This window comes from Temnothorax longispinosus, chromosome 6, assembly GCF_030848805.1.
Source record: "Temnothorax longispinosus isolate EJ_2023e chromosome 6, Tlon_JGU_v1, whole genome shotgun sequence".
NCBI classification, from domain to species: Eukaryota; Metazoa; Arthropoda; class Insecta; order Hymenoptera; family Formicidae; genus Temnothorax; species Temnothorax longispinosus.
In genome coordinates, this window is record NC_092363.1 from 15,859,118 (window position 1) to 15,878,992 (window position 19,875).

General features: G+C 34.3%; 1 protein-coding gene and 2 non-coding genes across 15 annotated transcripts; 1 reads left to right on the plus strand and 2 right to left on the minus strand.

The window, feature by feature from the left end:
* Window positions 1–736: 736 nt before the first annotated feature.
* LOC139815503 (NAD kinase) lies at window positions 737–19,781 on the plus strand. 13 transcript variants are annotated; one of them, XM_071782471.1, is made up of 10 exons: window positions 6,035–6,096; window positions 6,478–6,603; window positions 6,900–7,484; window positions 12,946–13,029; window positions 15,571–15,700; window positions 16,370–16,495; window positions 16,746–16,917; window positions 16,994–17,346; window positions 18,012–18,094; window positions 18,899–19,781. In XM_071782471.1, exons 3-10 carry the CDS (start codon window positions 7,303–7,305, stop codon window positions 19,089–19,091), a joined length of 1,323 nt encoding a protein of 440 aa, XP_071638572.1. In that variant the 5' UTR covers window positions 6,035–6,096; window positions 6,478–6,603; window positions 6,900–7,302; the 3' UTR covers window positions 19,092–19,781. The 13 variants fall into 13 exon arrangements, with proteins under 13 accessions (XP_071638575.1, XP_071638578.1, XP_071638577.1 ...); XM_071782474.1 differs by lacking the exons at window positions 6,035–6,096; window positions 6,478–6,603; window positions 6,900–7,484 and adding exons at window positions 737–967; window positions 1,895–1,948; XM_071782472.1 differs by lacking the exon at window positions 6,478–6,603 and having other exon boundaries at window positions 6,032–6,096.
* Trnag-ccc (transfer RNA glycine (anticodon CCC)) lies at window positions 4,334–4,404 on the minus strand. Its single transcript has one exon. It is a non-coding gene; the product is annotated as a tRNA-Gly (tRNA).
* Window positions 4,742–4,813, minus strand: Trnag-ucc (transfer RNA glycine (anticodon UCC)). Its single transcript has one exon. It is a non-coding gene; the product is annotated as a tRNA-Gly (tRNA).
* Window positions 19,782–19,875: the final 94 nt, after the last annotated feature.

Genomic DNA, 19,875 nt, shown 5'->3' on the forward strand with positions numbered 1-19,875 from the left:
AAATGGCCGAGATGGCCATTTTCAGGCTTCTCTCTGATCTTAGGAATAAGCACATCATGCCATCTGTAACTACTGACATATTTCGCTTGGACTGCTATTATCCTTATCTTTTAAATATTTCAATTTTTAATAAATAAATTTTTTTATTTATATAAACAAGAGAAGACGTGTACATTAAAAATATTAATATTGTATAAATGCCAATAGGTGTAGAGCGAGGTGTGTAAAAAGAGCATCATTTCATCAATAAGCACGCACTGAAGTTGCAGAAATGTTAAAGCTAACCAAGCAATGTCACCAGCCTCACGGGAAATATAAATATACATATATGTAAAAAAAAATACGCATTCACCCTGCGTTATTGAGCGCGACGTGACGTCAACGGCTCCATTGAATGCTCCCGCACACACTGTCAATGCGAGTTTTGTCGGCAAGCGGGAGTCACGGAGGCCATTCAAAAAGTTTATTAATACGCCGATAATACGCTAGAACCGGAACCCGGGACCTGCCTATTATAATATACCAGTTGTATTCGCCATGCACACACACATGAGGGGTTATTTACACGACAATATTCACCGGTAACAATTGTGATCGCGAGAGAAAGAGAGGCCCGAGGAAATAGTGATAAAGACGGCGGATAACACGGAACAACGGAGTTAGACTCTCGAACCGACACATGTTCAAATGGTGGAGGCGCTCAGGTTAACTCTGTCGGCGACAGAGAGCCCTTTCAGTACGCTACGAGACTTCTCTCGGTGTGGTTCGTGCTGTCGTAGGCGTCATCGAGGAACGTTACACATTCGCCGAGTTTTTCATCGCGATTGCAATTAGTGAGCAGAAGAAAAATGGATGAGGAGAAAATAGCGAAGTCAATGGCCGATATAGAAATAAACGACCCAGAAGAGAACACGTACCCAGAAAAGACGGTCGAGTCTAAAATAAAAGACAAACAACAAACCTTCAGGTAAGACCATCCTTGACCTCTACTGAATACCATTTGAGTTTCAGTTACGATTTGTATCTATTTAAATTTAAGTAAAATTATTGTCTACAAATGCGTTTTATCTTCAAGAAGTTATTTATTGGCTTGTAGAATTCAGAAAAATATTTACCACGTCGACATAAAACTATGTTAATTAACCATGTTAATGAATGACTCATGTGACATTCGAAGTTTGAGGTTTTCTACAATGCTGCGAATTTCTATCTATTTGAAATTCGGGGAAATACATCGTGCAAAATTCAAAATTTCTATATTACCTATATTTCTATATTAACTAATTGGAATGCTCACAACGAAATAGACTAATTTTATAAACGAGCGAAGCATAAAACTAATGACTATTTAGATTATGTTAAAAGTCAAGGACGTGTATCCCATTCCTGCTCTCTCTCTCTCTCTCTCTCTCTCTCTCTCTCTCTCTCTCTCTCTCTCTCTCTTTCTTTCTTTCTTTCTCTCTCTCTCTCTCTCTCTCTCTCTCTATTATTAGTTTTTCTTTCTAAATATTCTTATTCTTATAAAGTGATATATTAAACAACTTCGATTGTATTTTATTGGAGTCAATTACTTGATTTACAATTGCGTAAACGATTGTGTCTTACGAGCGTTCGACACGATCGAAAAAACACATAAAAAGATCTGTGTCAAGGCCATAAATGGACTTTACCATACTCGCCTAACATAATACGCTCCCTTTTGAAACTATATTCATGCTGATTGCCATGGTTTACGGCTTTACGTTTGGATATAAGCGATAGGTATATCTAATCGAACTGAACTTCAATAATTTCGCTAGTCGTACGATATTTTGTTATTAAGATATTACGATAGTAAATGTTGCAACTCATTAGATCGCTATCGGCGATTTTTAATATCATTTTTTTCTTGAAGCAACGTGCGGTCCGAGTTAACGGTCGATCACGCCGAGATGATGGAGCCGCGAAGGTAATGCAGTTTTTTACAGTGTGTTCAGTGTAAATTGTAGCTAGCGCCAACTGCTACAACCTGCATGAAGACTTTCCTTTCCCTAGTGAACATCGTTGGTACAATCATGTTCTGTAGAAATGTTTTGATCGCTTCCTGTAATTATTATTTAAATCGTATGAAATTTGGCACGCAATGCGAATTCAGAGCACTCATTTGATTATAGTATCACGTATACATAATTTGTTATACAGTATAATAAGCTTGTCATTATTCAAAAGTGGGTAATAATAATTCGCGCGAGGGCCGAAACAATAATTTCTCAAAGTCTCTTCTTCTTCTTCTACGCATACCATTATTATGAAGAAGTGACAAAATTATTCTGCCATTCCTTTTTAAATTTTTGATAGCCTAAAGTTTTATCAATTTTTATACAAATGCGCTTTAGCTGTTCTTTGTACACGCTATGCCTTTACATACTACGACCTCTTTATGTAAAGCTATTGGTCACAGACACACTTTGAAAACTTATATGTTCGCTCTCTGACAATTCGCACACTGATGCACAATTTATCGTACTACAGCTACACGTGTTCCGTATTGATGTAGCATGGGAATGTTTTATGTTGCACTTGGCACTCATTGTCGTTTTATTTTTAATCAAATAAAGATTTTTCATTTACCCAATCGTTTGCTCAATAGTGTCATCTCGATAAAAATATATCAAGTAAAAATAATACCTATTTTACGGATAAGTAAGAACAATTTTGAACTGATTATTCATTTTTTGTAATTTCCAATAATTCTGATCATGATCTTACTAATTAGTGTCAATCAATTAGTTTCTTCACGAAACATTATCGCGGTTGCACCGAGCTCATGATTATCATTTTATTTTCTGTTGCAAAAAGTAAAAAATGTAACATAACAATTATGCAGATCATACTGAAAAAAAGAAAACGAATTTACATTCAGTTCATGGCATCTTAAACTACGTATAGGTCGTATAGATTTCAAAGTTTCGGACGAGTATCTCATCGTTTTCACAGTGCATGCAGATATTGTAGTATAATGATATATAGCATGTACTGATGCATAACTGGGATTAAAAATATCTTATTGTTTTGTAAATGCATTTACAAAACTGCTGAAGTATCTTGACGATAATGACTGCGTTGTTTTGCGAATACGCACATCCAATTAATTATACATCATTTCCACTCCAAATTCTCCAACGTTTTATTATCAAGCTCAACTAACTGACGTGTAATACCTCGGGCAATTGAATATTATCTACGTATCAGCTGTTCTTTTAACAAATTCCCGAGATTGATATCAGTATCTCAGACCAATCACGCCACACATGACACGAGCATTGGCACGCGATCGGTTTGTTCTTCTCGGTGAGACTGGGTTATCGCTGAGGTTCCCCTTATCGTGAGAAACATTTTTCTTTTCTTCTTTGACGATACACCGTGTTCGTCGAAGAATGGAATCGTTGCAAATTCATCTTCAGTATAGTGATGCCAATTATATAGTGATGCTACGTAGTAGAAATATCCTTTTCCAAGTGGTGATGCGCACAAGAAATACTCTTATCCATTCTACTGACAGGTATTGTGAATGCGACTCGGTTTATTATAAGACATATGTAGTCTTACGTGCCTATATTATCGTATCGCACGTTTATTTCGAGTTTTTATTTAGAAATTATGTTTATAACAAACAAGCAGATATTACGATCAAACTATTCGTTTTATGAATTTATCAAAATAATATGTGTGTATTTATTCTTTCTATCTAAATATTTTTCTAAAAAAACAGACATGTATTATATGTATAGATATATCTGCATATATTATATGTATATATAAACTACTATATATATATATATAGTTATATACATATATTATATGTATATATAAATATCATTTTAACATAATATCCAATTATAAAATGCTTTTGCAATGTTTTGACTCACTTAAGAAATATGAAATTATATGATATATGTCATATTTATGATGTTTTTTTTCTCGTGGCAATCTTACAATTTATTAGCTATAATAAGTCTTCTTGATGGATAGATACAAAATGAGAAATTGTAGCTGCTAATTTATTGAATGAATAAATCATCGTCAATTAAAAAATACGATGAAACTATTATCGGTATAATACAATATAAAATTTTAAAAGACAACTCTTCTCTCATTAATTTCCTTAAAAAATTCGACGATGAAATTGATTATAACTTAACGTATCATATATCATTAGCTCAATAATATAATCAACATACGAGAAATTAAAAACTGCAGAAAAATTTAATAGGGATTTTCATAAGTAGAAAGATGTCTCCTCCTATACCAATCTCTTCTTAATTTTTTCCAAAATTTTAAGAAAAAAAGAAATTGCACTGCCCGGGAATCGAACCCGGGTCGCAAGAATGGGAATCTTGCATGATGCCACTACACCAGCAGTGCTCTTTGAATTGTCGGCTATTCTTTAGAGGATATATGTCCAGTCATACTGAAAATTTTCATCAATAAATTAAATCGTATTTTAGGTAATTTATTTTATTTATATAACGTAACGTTGGCATGTCTATGAAATTGAAATAATGCAGCTTGTAAATTCTGGACAGTCTGTTATAGTGTTCGACATAGGTAAAATAACTCTGACTATAATAATGACATTATAATTGCGATAGAATCTCTCTCACACAATGTGGGTTACTAATTTGTTCAGCTGTATATTGATAAAAATGTTTTAATCAAAATAAAAAATTGCAATAAAAAATTCTTTAAAAAGTAAATTTTGTGCGATGGCCGGGAATCGAACCCGGATCAACTGCTTGGAAGGCAACTATGCTGACCATTACACCACCATCGCACACGTTATATTACATATCACTAGTAAGGAAGAATATTTATTTTGACATAATTATAAATTAGAATATATTATTATTTATTAAAAGTTGCCTTCAATATATTTGAGAAGAAATTTTTTAATCTTGAAAATAACTAAAAGAACATTTTTTTTTCCTAGAAAATATATACTAATATTTAAAATTATAGAAAGAATTATTTGAATAAAGATATATTTGACATCAACTTCATATAATTGAAATAGCTTTTGTTACTATAGATTTCAGCGCTAAAAATATTCATCAAAAATAGACTCATTACATTTCTTTGTTGTCTATTAAAATAAATAATCATCCGATTTTTTATTTTCCAAAAAATTTCGTTAAAAATCTCACTAGAGTCTGAATTAATACAAGCGAAAGTAAGAACAGTTAGCTACTATACGTTGTCGTGTGATGTAAAAACTCGTCATGTTATAAGGCATCTACAACATATCATGCATTATTCAATATTGTCATGCTTTAAAAGAAATATGGCTGAACATGCGGCAGATTGAGAAAGTACGTTACATGACACGGTGTAAACAAGCCGAGACGAATGAATGTGCTCTTTCAGTATTAGAAAAAAGATAAATAAAAATGAGTTATGTTAGTTTGGCAAAAACACCTTTAGAAATTCAATATCTCTTCTACACGAATTCCTACTGCGCAGAAATTTATCTGCGCCTTTATTGGTTTTATTGACAACAACGAGACATAAAGATTTTCGATATGACTATGATAACAGCTTGGTCAAGAATGAAATATTATCATAGTTGCCGAAAGGGCAGATTTATTTCGCCAGAATGGGTAGCTTCATCAAAATTCATTAGAGATTATTGCAGAAATGTGAAAGACTGTTCTTTTCTTACAAAACGACTAATCATAAGGAACGTGCTAATAATCTAAACATTTTTATTCTTTAAATAATGAAAATTAATAAAAAAATAATAACAATTTTGTTATTTCGCGCATGCATATATATTATATGTCCCGATCTTTGATTAATCTTGTGTAGTTGAAATCGTAATGCATCATGAATCGCTCGAACTCCCGACCCTTTCGTAAATTTTTCAATATCACGAGCGTGACGATAACGAGGGCATGTGATGGTGGGGAAAGAGACGCGGGTTAGAAAGCCTTAACTGTCTCTCGGCCGGCTACGGCCGGTAAAATCGTTTCTCAGTGAACCTTCAGCAGTCGTCGATCGTAGTTGTTGCGCGTTGTGTGTGCCAACTTCGAGGCCTCATTTCATCGCTCCCATTAACGAGTAATATTAGACCACTTTTCTCTTCAATATAATGTTTTTCTTTACAAATTATCGAAGAGAAATTAATTTCAAAATCTGTGCAGACGTGTATCCGTACATTTCGAAGCTCAAATAAAACCGCGATACGCTAGTGATCAAACTTAATCATAATCTTCGCAAAATAAGATTTTAATAACGTCGTGCCGTCAATCGTTTTAAAAAAATATAAAAGGTATTTTTTTTGCAAATAATGTTACATATGTACGCGTGCTAAAATATATTTAAATATCGGCGAAGATTACATTTATAAATATACATTGTAGTGTATGTACAAATATTGCATTAGCTACATTAATAGATCCGCAGAATAAAATGTTTACAAGTAAATTTTGCAAACTAAAGGTTTCGCATGGCCAGTCTGCCTGATACCAACCAGATAAGATAAAAAGTCAAACGTGACATTTGCAAGCACTGTGGGACTCATTATCGGCCACTCGTCCATCGGCAAGTGAAATTCCTCGGTTGGAAGTAGGTCGCAAACAGACGTTAATATGAAACAAGAACGAAGCCCGTGAGACATTCTTTCGAAAGTTTTCAATACGTAGATTCGATGAGCTCAAAGTTCAAGGCAATTATTACTAATTCTAATAAACCTAAAGCAATCATTATTAAAGTCCATGTACATGCAATGTGCATAAAGTACGATCAGAATCGCAAGTAGTTATGTCCTTGAATGTATTATTTACATATTATACAAGAAGCGAGGTAAAGACAATATATTATTACGAGTGTTACCGAGAATTATGTTACGATTGATTAATCAGACTCCCTATTCGTCTGGCCGCACGTACGAATCACGAGTTCATCCACCGCAAAAGATGGTCCTTAAATGTCAAGAACGATTATTATTGCGAAAAGAAGAAAGCGCATAATTTACCATGCATTCGAAAGTGACACGCGGTGGGAGGATATGAGATCGCAGCAACTGATCGTTATTTGGAATCAATACGTTCGAAGCTAATCGCGACGTTCAGGCGACGACATACGAACTGTTTGAAAAAAGTTGCTAATGTTGGTTTATGTAACGACATTTATTAGAAACAATAATGCAAAAGCGCTCGGCTGCAACTTGCAGCACGCGGTTGTGCGGAAGTAAAATCGGACAATCTCAATTGGCGACGCACGAAGTAGGACGCGCGTGGCAAAATTAAAGGAGATGTTTCTCGGATGATGGAAATGGTGAAGGAAAAACCGCGTAGACGAAGCGTGAGCGAGCTGCTCCATTGGAGATGCTTAGCTGAGTGCAAGGGCACCAGCGCCGGAGACGAAAACGATAACGCAGGACTCTTGCTGGAAGATTATGACAGAGAACCAGAAACACGCAGACGGAGACGATCCGGTACTTGGCCGTGAGTAAAAACATTACTCCAATTTTTCGAGAAATAGTAGAAATGAAACAGGTGGTGACAGCTTTTGAAAATATCTACGTAAACTACGAAATCCAGTCTACTGATTTCCTGCCAATCTGTTAATCTGTATCTCCCACGGCGAAGAGTTGCGAGCAACGGCGGAGGTTTTGCCAAGTAGTGGTTTCCAGCAGGAAGCAAAATCTTTAAACGTAAACTGACCGCATCCAAAAGTACATTTTTTATTTCTCTTTCGTTTCGAAAATAACGTCGAGCTGTATTTAAACGTCTGGTTGCAAACGAACATGCGAACGATATGTTAACATGTCGGCAATCTCGAAACGCGGTTACAAAATAGATTGGCATCGTTATCTAACTTTTCATTTTAGATTACAGAAGCGTCTTATTTCACTGCTCTTCATATGTAGGCTTGAATAACGGATGTCCTTTTAATTGATTAAAGGTTAAATAATTCTAATCCAGGCTTTAGTAATTTTTAGAGTTTACTAATTAAATGGAGTAATACACGTGATTTCAATTTCAGTCTAGCGACTAGGACCTTTCATTCAGGACGCTTCTTGATTTGCAATACCGAGAGATCTTTATTATTCTTTTATTGTTAATTAAAAACTAATTTTTTATTAATGTTGCACAAAACGTACATAATCGATTGACTTAAACTACAAGTAACACAGTTAATATGCTGCTAAATATATCGTCGTTAATTAGTTGATATACATTATTTTATATTGAAAAATCACGCCAAGTGCGAACTGGCAATTTTGCTAACACAAAAGCAGATTGTTTTATTTCATAATTAAGATGAAATCACGTAATTTGATTCTATCTCGCATGTAACATGAGGCTCAATATACGATACCTTACTCAACGCTTTTGCTACGCTATGACGTCATCGTTCTCGTTGAAGAGGTTTCTTCAGACGGGACATTGAACTTAATTAATCATCATTTATTATTAATTATCATTTAACTTAATTTAATTGTCGCAAATTTTAGTAAAATTTTTAGATGAAAGATCAAACCGATAAAAGTGATAAATATCAAATAACTAGAGAGAAAGAGAGAACTAATAATATAATTTTAACATCCAAAATTTTTAAAAAATTTTTTGCATTTTCTACGAATAAAATTTTTTATCTAATTGGAAGTCTCGATCAAATTTATCAAACTCGATCAACCGATAGAGTTCTGTAAACAAAAAAAGAAAATAAAGAAATAAAATACGAGTGAGATTAGAACTGGAACAAACAAACGGGTTGCGTGCATGTTTGGAATTGATTGGCGTTCTCTGGCCGCGCTTGCGTGTCTGGCTAGGCGTCACGACGTCGGCGTGTTCACGACCTACGAGACCATTGCCAATACCCGACTTGTCTCTCGAGTGGTGTGTCAGTGCCGAAGTGTGCCTTAATCGCTGTTGATCCGCGTTGCTCTAATTATCACGAACGTCGTTTCTCTTCCACCTGTCTCTCAAAGGATTTAACGTGTACCGGTTGCAAGATCGGCACACATGGATGAAGCTGAGTTGAGGTATTGCCAAAATCTCTATAAAATCCAGGAAATCCTCCTTATTTGCCCTTCGCATCCGACATATCGTCGAGAAATAATCGCACTTCACTTTACACTCGTGGTGGATGAAGATGGCAGGTCGTATGCCTTTAATAAAATAAGAATTATGATAACGAAAATCGTTATTTCCTTCATTACCATAAACTCATATTTTATTAAAGGCATACAACCTGCTATCTTCAACTACTACAAGTGTAAAATGCGATTATTTCTCGACGATATGTCGGAAGCGAAGGGTATGGCAAATAGGGATGATTTCCTAGATTTGTGAGAGATCTCTGCATTGATAATTGTGCACGTGTATCTTAGCATCAGCATCCACTTGAATCGCTGCGGGAGCACTTCTTGTTGCTCCTTTCGAGAGCGAGAACGCGTTCACCTTTCGCCGCACATTCCATTCGATCCGGCTTTTGCTCGATGGGCTCCCTTAAGTCCCGTATAGCTCGCACCCATGGCGCCTTCGTTGCGCCGTCAATCGGAATTTCAGGAATTCGCGTTCGATGCAATCGATTACAGAACCGTTCTCTCCGTTTTCTCTTCGTTGATTGGGTCCAAATAGTCCACGTGTCATCTTAACGGATCACTTCTTATGAAGATGCAGATTTTACTCCATGGTGGAACTCACCGTTACAGATGTTACGTTTTCAATCTAATCGTTGTGATGGATGCAGTTGTTCCAACAACATTACTTGAATTTAATGAACATGCTGATATTTTTGGCATGATATTTTGGTCGATGTGTTCATCATAATACAACCGGTTTTTGTATGAGAAATCTTCTTTTAATTTAGAAAGAGAACGTGCGGATATTAATCTGTCAAGTAAAATTGAAAAGAAAAAAAGCTAACATTTCTTTGAACAACCAGACTTGTCTTAACACTTTTAAAAACGTAATGTAAATTGATATTTATTCTCCTATTAAAGAAGATAGTTATTTTAGACAAAAGTAATGTATATAAAAATAACTCGCTGTCACGTGTGTAACAGTGCAAAATCTTCAAGAGAGCGGTGTTACATCAGCATGTGTCTTAGTAAAAAAAAAAGGACAAATACGCGATCGAGGAGGTGCAGCGACCGGGCAGACGACAAAAATATCCTCGATTGTACAGACGTCGACGCGCAACGTGTTTCATCTCGTGAATTCAGTGCCAGAATTATCTCGGCATCGCGCATCGTTTGCAACACGCGTTAGAAGGTTACTACCTGCAGCATCGACGCGAATTGTGGAACGAGTCATTACCGACCGCCAGCGACAGAGAATCTTGTCGTAATTGGGAGCCACACTTTCATCTCAGACGCGTCATTCCGCACACGGCCATCTCGCCACTCGCCACTCACAATCAGTCGCTGTTATGTGTCTGAATTATCAAGATTAAAGTTGTTATGAAAAACACGCGTAAAGATAAACATTTAAAAGTTAACAATTAACATTCTGTAATTTTGATCGGTACGCGAGACTGGTGCCTTTATTAGTTTTAATGGTGCAGTGAATTGCTGGAAACGTTAAAATAGTAAAGTGGAAGTGAAAGAAATTTTTTTTATGCGCAATCGCAATGTCTATATCGGGAGTTTGAATAAAAAAAAAAATATCGCAGTCAAGCATAAGTCGTAGCAGTTTCAATGCAAAGTTTCGAACGAAGTTCAAGGTCCGCGATATGCCATTTGTGAATACCGAGTGACTTATTCAGGAAAGACTTTTTTATGTTGTAAATGCGTTCTTTTTTGGGTGAGCTCGACGCGTTGATTCAAAATAAGTCTCTGTTATTCTACCGCAACGATACTGTTCTTTTTTAATTAATGCATAAATCGCTTAATTTTTTGTTCAACGCGCGGTATAACGATAGAGCAGCAATGAAATCCGCAGCTTCTCATTGAAATCTTATCTCGATTAATATCTTTGAGAAAAGGAAAGCTTGTCCTTGAGAACGATTTCGAATGCCTTCCAACGAGCGAAGGACGCTGTCACTTTGAAACAAGATCGATTTTTAGGATTTAAATATTCAATAAGAAGCGAATAAAATGTGTTGGTTCAATCGAAAGAGTTCATAAATTTAATCTAAAAATTGTACAATTGCGCTCGTGAAAATCGCGTACTTGATAATCGTGAAATTACAGAATGTTCTAAGAAACTTTAACAGGCTGGATAAAAGAAAGTTTCAAATAGAATAAGAAACAAAAATTAAACGAATCTTAAAATAATAAAACAAATTATTTCAGAAATATAAAGATTTATTTTTACCTATTTGACTTTATTTTTAAATATACCATTTTTATAAACATTCAAGACATATTTTAATTAGCGGTAAAGCAATTGCAGTCCTGATTTAAAATGTATGGAAATAGATGATGTTAATTTTAGTAACCGTGATTTCTTCCCGTTAATCATACGCGAATCTAAAAATAAAATTATTTTGGCATCAGAGATACATACTACACATGTTTCACGATATTTACGTGTGATTCGTGATCATAATTCGCTCACTTATGATAATTCTTAGTATCTTATCGACGTTGTCCGATTATATTTTATCGTTTTACTTTATTTCTTTATATATCGCTTATTTTATACGTGATCTTTATTCTTCTCGTGATAATTATTAGTTAAATCAATATTAATCTATACCATTATCTATACAATTTATCTCTACCATTCACACATATATATATATACACACACACACACACACACACACATCACAAATATCTTAAAGTATCCTGTGCATATGTGTAGTTGCAAAGAGACTTTTTATTTGTGCGAATTTTCTTATCATCTGGTGCAAGATATGACTGATCAAATATCATTCTTAAATGACAATGAAATCAGTGTACAATATGATTTTGTTTGTGACGTTGACTCGCAAGACGATGGATCAAATAACTCGTCAATGGACAGTAATCCACAAAATCGCATCCTCAGGTAGACCTTCCTCGATAATTATCGCTTGCCATAAAAAAGTATCTTCTAAATGTTATTATCAGTAATATCAAATATTGGAAGCTAACTGGTTATTTATAAAAAAATATCTATTGTAAGTTAATATTGTGTGCGTATGTGCATGTGTCTATAAATAATTACCATATAACATCGACGTCGCTATCTGACGCTTAATAATTACAGAAATTCGTGAAGAAACGAAATTAAAAGCTAGTGAATTAAAAACTAGCGAAATTTGAAGCCAATTCTGAAGTAGAATTGAAGTTCTATTGTGTTTTCCTACATAATACAGGTGTGCGTATGTGCTGTCATTGCTGCATAATATTTGTTAGACTCACAAAACAAATATGACGTAAGTTGCGCCGCGGTAACAAGATATAGAAAAACTTAGTTCTACTAATATTAAAAAAACTAATACACTGATGCGCCATAATTACAACCTGTTCATGTATCGAATTATGTCAGACTAGCAATTGTCTTGACTCAGCACAATCGCGAATGATGCATGCAGTATGCGCAACTAATCACATTTTGAATTTGTTTTTACGATCGACATCACGTACTTGAAAAATAAAACAACTATTTTTAAATACAAAACGACACGCGATATTAAAAACATAATTTTAATATATTTACAACGTATTAATTCATTCTTATTTCTAAATAAAATACCTATTTTACATATTTTTTGAAATAAATATATTAATAAAGAGAAGTTACTTTTTGACATGAGGAAGCAAGATAAACTGATCCTTTCACCATTTTTTCCTATAGAGAATGATTAATGAGAGGAATGGAGAAGATATCACTTCGAAGGTCAGGGTCTTGAGTTGAATATACTCGTATATTTTTGGTGACATCTTTATTCGATGAAACTGGCAAAATTACTCGGGGAATCTGATGATTTTTCATATTTAACATTTGTTTTCTTTTTATTTTACAGGAGAACGAGGAGTCTAAACGCGCCCAGTCCCGTTCAACACTTCGGGCGATGTGGGCGTATCATGAAAAATCCTGCGATGGTTATGTAAGTAATTTATATGATATTTTGTCAATGACGTTGAAAGACACAATTAATTATTACATATTTTTATTACTTCTCCCTTGATTGAACATTTTACTATTATTCATGTCAACATACACAATGTAACGCACAAAGAATCGTCCTCGATTATGCCTCCATTTTATTAGCATCGTTAATTAATTTACAGAAGAACACTTCATTTAAATTTGGAATACTTGTAGATCGATATTATCACAGTTAATTGTTAATTAAAAATAATTATCAATCTTTAGAAAAAAAAGCGAAAAAAGAATTCCATACGTGTAGCGTTTTATTCGTTGGGTGATATTCGCTTTCTTTGAGGATGGAAAAGCTTAACGATCATCTTCATTAGCAAACAATCATATCGAGATGGTAATCGCGACGTTCACGTAATCAATGTCGAACACACTAGAAACGATCGACGAAACTCATTTGCGTTTCTTTTTGCAAGGAATGATGACTAAGCATGATACCAAGAGAATGTTTTAAATTAAATGTATTATTATTTTTGCGGTCTTTCTTACTCTCTTTAAAAATATCCACTTACAAGTTACTTTTTATCCGCTAGTTAATTATTATGTTACAATGTATTCTATTCTTATATATTATTTTATACGTAGCACTGACTTAATTAAGTTAATTGCTGCTTTTTTAGTAATTATATACACTTGAAAAATCTAGTTTAGACGTATATAATGTTATTGTAAAAGACATTCTATACGTAGAAAAATTAAAAACTTCATGTTTACCTTCATAACTGATTTATTTCATGTAATGAATATCTATGCACCAAAAAATTTCTGGAGATCATTAATAGTGGTCGCTTCATCATGAATATGTAATCGTCTTTCAACTCGAAAAAACATGGTTGTATATATACAATAAATCAGACGCCGGCGACGTGATTTCCCGCGCGTGCATATGATGTGCACGCGCGTGCGCGACGTTTCCGTTTAAATATCTATCTTTTAGTTGAGTGGTCAGTAAGCGCGCGTTCCTCAACCAGTGCCGCATCATGGTTGGAACTGCGAGGTAGGTGTCGATACATACGACACTTTTTAAGTGTTCAGATACTAGTCGACCGCGCTTATTACTTCGTGTCACACACAAGATTGTACTTCCCTAAGCATTGGCTGGCAGTTGCAAACGATTACTTTTCGCTACTTCAGTGATAAATTGTCTAGTAAACACAAACTGAAGTTTTCATGAAAGAGAAAGTCTTATAATAGATATTACCGGTGCTAAGTGTCTTTAATATGAATTATTCTGAAATTTTTATTAAGTTAGTAAACTCAACGTAAGTTTTAATCATTTATATATATTTCTCAAATTAATAATTTGTCCTGTCACTTTTTTCTCCTACAAGATATTTAAGAATTGTTCGAAACATTAGCAACATCATCAAGCCCACTTTGTTTCAATCAAACTCGTGGAGAGTTTGGCAGTCAGACAAGTTATCGATTCTTTATTTGACTCTGATGCATAAATATTCTAAGATTATCCGACGAATATTTAGAGTTCCAACAATATATTAACATAGATATTCACATGATTTGTAATTGTAATTTTATCGAATGCATGTAATATTCGTAGAAAATGACAGTTTGAGGTGACTCGGGTCGCTACGTGAAAAAAACGCGTGCGTATTAGTTCAATTAGCAAGAAAAAAGAACGGAAATTATAGACATTTAGTCAGTGCGTGATGCTCGCAACAAAGTTATCGTCGCATTATATACTTGGTATCATCAAGCAGATTTATTTAAGTTTTATTGACAGGTGATCCTTAACCGGTTATCATACAAAAAATCACGTGGCTATCAATATTTCTACAATTTCGAATATATTTTAAATGTCACTTGAAATTTCTACTTATGTCTGGCTGATCTTCGCAGATAAATATTTGGAGAAAAAATATTAATTGTGCAATTTTTCTTGTCTCGCTGTTTTTCTTCTCCAGATAATCTTAATCAATCATTGTTTACTACATATTATATTGTTATAAATTTTAATTTTGTTCGATTACTTTTTCTGGTGCATAAAATGTGCAACTGAACTTGCAGTCTGCATAAAATTTCGGTAAAATATAATGCGCAATTACAGTACATACAAGAAATGAATAGTAAAATAAATCGTCACCGGGGTCGATGCTCTTTTACATTTCATCAGTCGTCACCTTTGTCTCTTTGCTTCGATTGTTTTTTGACGTTCATACAGGATACAATGATGCCTCACAAATAATTAGACGAAGCTTGTACAATTGTCGATAGATATAATAGGCGTGTAGGATAGATCATCGGGAGCTCGTACACACAAGATTCTTCCGACCACACTTGCATAAAGTATACTTCACTTATCTTATTTTAACCCACGACCTCAGTCTGCGATAAGTTTGTTTTTATACAATACTCTATAAAATATAACTCTGATACAAAGAACGCACGAAATCGTAATTCAGTTCAGCTGATAATTACAGACTAGAGGAGAAAATGTAACTATCATAATGGTTTTCCTTGCTCATTTCAGGACCATTCAGGACCCGGCCTCTCAGAGATTGACGTGGTACAAGCCACCGCTCTCTGTTTTGGTCATTAAAAAGGTCCGCGATTCATCAGTCCTGCCACCGTTTGTTGAGTTGGTCACATGGTTAATAGAGGTAAATGTTAATAAAATCGTTTAAAATATCAAAAGATTACGATATGCCTATTTGAAAAGATTGATTAGTGAGAGTCCACAAAGTGATGTCAGCTCACTTCCCATAATTAAATATTATAAAAAATTAATTCATTTCATTTGCATGAAGAAGCTATCCTAATTTCCAATTCATATTTTTTCCGCGTGTTCTTAATATTAATTTCATATTAATCTGGTACCCAATTCTTACATCTGCATATATTGAGAAAATATAAGAAATATTATTTCTGTACGATACTGTTATAATTATTATCTATACGATGTAAAGAAATCATGACAAAAATTAACTTGTATATTATCGTATAATCAAAATTGATTTCTTTTATAATTTCTTTTATCTTCATAATTCTTTTTATTTGATAAGTAAGAAATCACATAGGTATTATTATTATATTACATGCATATTCTTTTTTTTTAAATCATATCATCCTATTCCACATTGTGAATGCATCGTCAAAATGCCGTCAAGATGCCAAATATATGTCAATATAAAAAGTCATTCTTTAGAGGAAAATAACTTTTTATTCTTCCAAGAATTATTATAGTTTTCTGCTAGGTATTAATAGGATATATTGATATAGATATAATAGGACATTTTGAATAGAATTTTACGGTTGTTTCCATAATACAGGAAAAACGGATGGTGGTCTTTGTGGAAGCTTCTGTTCTGGAGGACCCAGCTTTGGCCAGAGATCCAAAGTTTCGAAGTGTTCGAGATAGATTACAAACTTTTAGAGATGGCACAGATGACTTGCAGGTAACACCGTTCACTTGTTTCGAAATATATTTTACGAAAGTTACAAACTATGTGTTTATTATAATTTTTCGTGTTTCTCGTAAAACTAAAAGTTTATTTATATATGCATATTTACATTGGATTCAATTTAGTTATTTATTGGACGACAAAAATAAACAAAGATTAATAAACGATAAAATTTGTATTACTTTTCAATGTCTTTTCCACTTCTTTTTTGCTTTAAATGGATCACATTATTTTCTGTTTTCAGGATAAAATTGATTTTATTGTTTGCTTGGGAGGCGACGGCACACTTCTTTATGCCAGTCTATTATTCCAACAGTCAGTGCCACCTGTAATGGCATTCCACCTTGGTTCCTTAGGATTTCTCACACCCTTCGAATTTGACAATTTTCAGGAGCAAGTGACCAATGTTCTCGAAGGTTAGTTGTTGATTTTTTTTATGTTTTTCTGTTTCTTAATCGCCAAATTCATATTATATCTTGTTTCCGACCCTAGGTAATGCGGCTTTAACTTTAAGAAGTCGTCTGAGATGCGTCATTGTACGCAAGAATGAAGACAGTCAACCGGCTGAACCACCGACGAATCTCTTGGTATTGAATGAGGTTGTAGTGGATCGAGGGCCCTCGCCTTACCTTTCGAATATCGACCTATTCATTGATGGCAAACACGTGACGAGCGTCCAAGGTGATGGCTTGATCGTGAGCACACCGACCGGGTCGACCGCTTATGCAGTTGCCGCTGGAGCCAGTATGATTCATCCTTCAGTTCCTGCAATCATGATCACACCGATCTGCCCTCACTCTTTGTCCTTCAGGCCGATCGTCGTACCTGCCGGGGTCGAACTCAAGGTAGGTCTTTAAAGTTTTCTATGAAGAAGCGCGCTAATGGAATGTTTTACCACCAACATTTGTAGTGGCCGGTTAAAAGCTTGTTTTTAAGCTTTATATAATAGGCACTAATTGATTGGCACGCGATGCAGCGTTTTTACTTCGAGTCGGTAAAAATTCATTTTTCGTGCGGAGATCTATGACCCATGTCAGTGTTCTTCGTATGATATATCACCCATATCATGCGAAGATCTTTGACTCATTTCACAATAGAAGGAAATCTGGTACCGATGAATGTCACCCACTTATTTCCCAATATTTCCTACGATGCGCTACCTCGAAGTTTTCACTCAAAAGTTTTTTTTTAACTGTTCGAACTTGTCGGAAATAATTCATCTCTTCTCATGAAACAATTTGCTGTGATTAAAGAACAATTGTTTCCGTAATAATCGAAATTATTGCTGATGTGTTAATTTATTCCAATTTAAAATTTAAAGTTGAAAATATTTTTTCTTATACATCCAGGAATAAGAATGATAATGATGGAATTCGTAAAAAGCACTTGTTAAGCAACAGCCTTTGAAAAAATGTCCAAGAAATTAATGTGTTATTTCGAGTCAAACGAACCGTGACGATACCGCTGTAATCGTTAGCGATTAACATGATCGTCTTGCTTTCCACCGCAGATCTCGGTTTCACCCGACAGCAGAAATACCTCATGGGTGTCCTTCGACGGTAGAAATAGACAGGAGCTCTTCCACGGTGACAGGTAAAACCGAAACGCTTGGCAGCTCCGTCTAATCGTTTGCCTTTTTTTTACAATTATTTCAGATAATGGGGAACAGCAATGCCCGCAGTACAGCTTACGTCTCCTTCGATGGTCGCAATCAGCAAGAGCTGCGTGTCGGGGACAGGTTTGTCCTGCTTTCGCAAAGAGCGCCGTATTCGCTTTTCTCTCTATATATATGCCTCGTTACGTTAAACGACATATTTCTATAATTTGTTTTTCTTTTTCAAAATTATATTTATAAATTCTATAAATCACTGCGAATAAGGTGATTATCTCTTTCTAATAACCTTATTTCGGTCGGTACATCATCGAACCTTTCATTTTTTTTCACCTTATATTCATTCTTTGCCTAATTTTAATATTCATTTTGCGGTCCATATTTTACGTTAGAATATCTTTCTGGAGACGTTGGCTGTACTACAGGGTGACGGTACTCTTTAAATTTTATTATTCATACTTGTGAAGAAGACAAAAAGAATTTTTTATAACGTTTACATAAACATTAAACTGAAGGCTTTCGCTTTTCGTAACGAAATCACCACGAGTAAATATTCCTTTACATAAGAATACTATTTTTATTAAATATATGAATCATTTTCTTATATAAATACATTTTTCTGCTAATAGTCATAAACAATTAAGAAATAACTTAAATAAATTTTGCTTGTACCAATTTATTTTGTGTCAGAGTAAACTTTCGACATAGCATATTAGCTTTCGCTTAGATAATTTAATTTCATCAGATTGGATAATTGTTAAAAAGAAAATCGCACGGTTTTTCAGTCTCAAGGTAACTACTTCTGTGTACCCGGTGCCTAGCATTTGCGCAGCCGATCAAATCACCGACTGGTTCGATTCCTTAGCCGAATGCCTTCACTGGAACGTCAGAAAACGGCAGAAGCACTTGGACGAGTTAAGTGACCTCACGCATTCATCCAGCAACGATACTTTAGATTCCTTCGATCGAGATAGTTAGGTCAAGGGGGATACTCATATATAGACTGTAACATAATTGACAATATTTGGCCAAATATAACTCGGCTGAGAAACTGAGTAATTAAAATCGATTATTCGATTTTTCTAAATAATCTCGCCTTTATCGATTAAAACTTTTTTAACAAAATCTTGTTAAACGCAGTGGAAGAGAAAACCGGTAAAAAACTGATTGGTTGTCAGTAAAGTTGTGTCCCATGAGATCGTTCTCTCTAGGAAACATCTGTGTATAAAGTCTACGGCTGAAGATGGATATTATATAATTTAGATCACAAAAATGATTCGATTATGATAGTGTAAAAAATCTCAATTCCTAAAAATAAAGTGCATTTGTCTTCGATGAGAATATGTGTTATGCGAAATATTGTTTAAATATTGTCATGATGAAGAAATGATATACTATTAATAATCCGAGAATGCGCGCATATATACAACATATTTATTAATAATTGCGTCTTGGTCTGTAAAATGACCCATAGATTTTATTGAATACATGAGAATTTTTTACTTGTACAGATATTTTTATTTTCTAGTTTTCTTTAATATGGTTCAAATGTGAGACCATATTCTTGCTTTTTTACTGATTATAATCGTAATCGATTTAATGTAAATCGATTTGTAAATGTTGAATTTTCCTATAAAACTTTTTAATAAAAAAATATGTTTTATACAATATATATATTATATTCTTTCTTTAATAACTCTACAGTTATAAAACTTCATAAAAGTTATAAAAAGAGGGGAAAGATTGATCATTTGTCGTCACC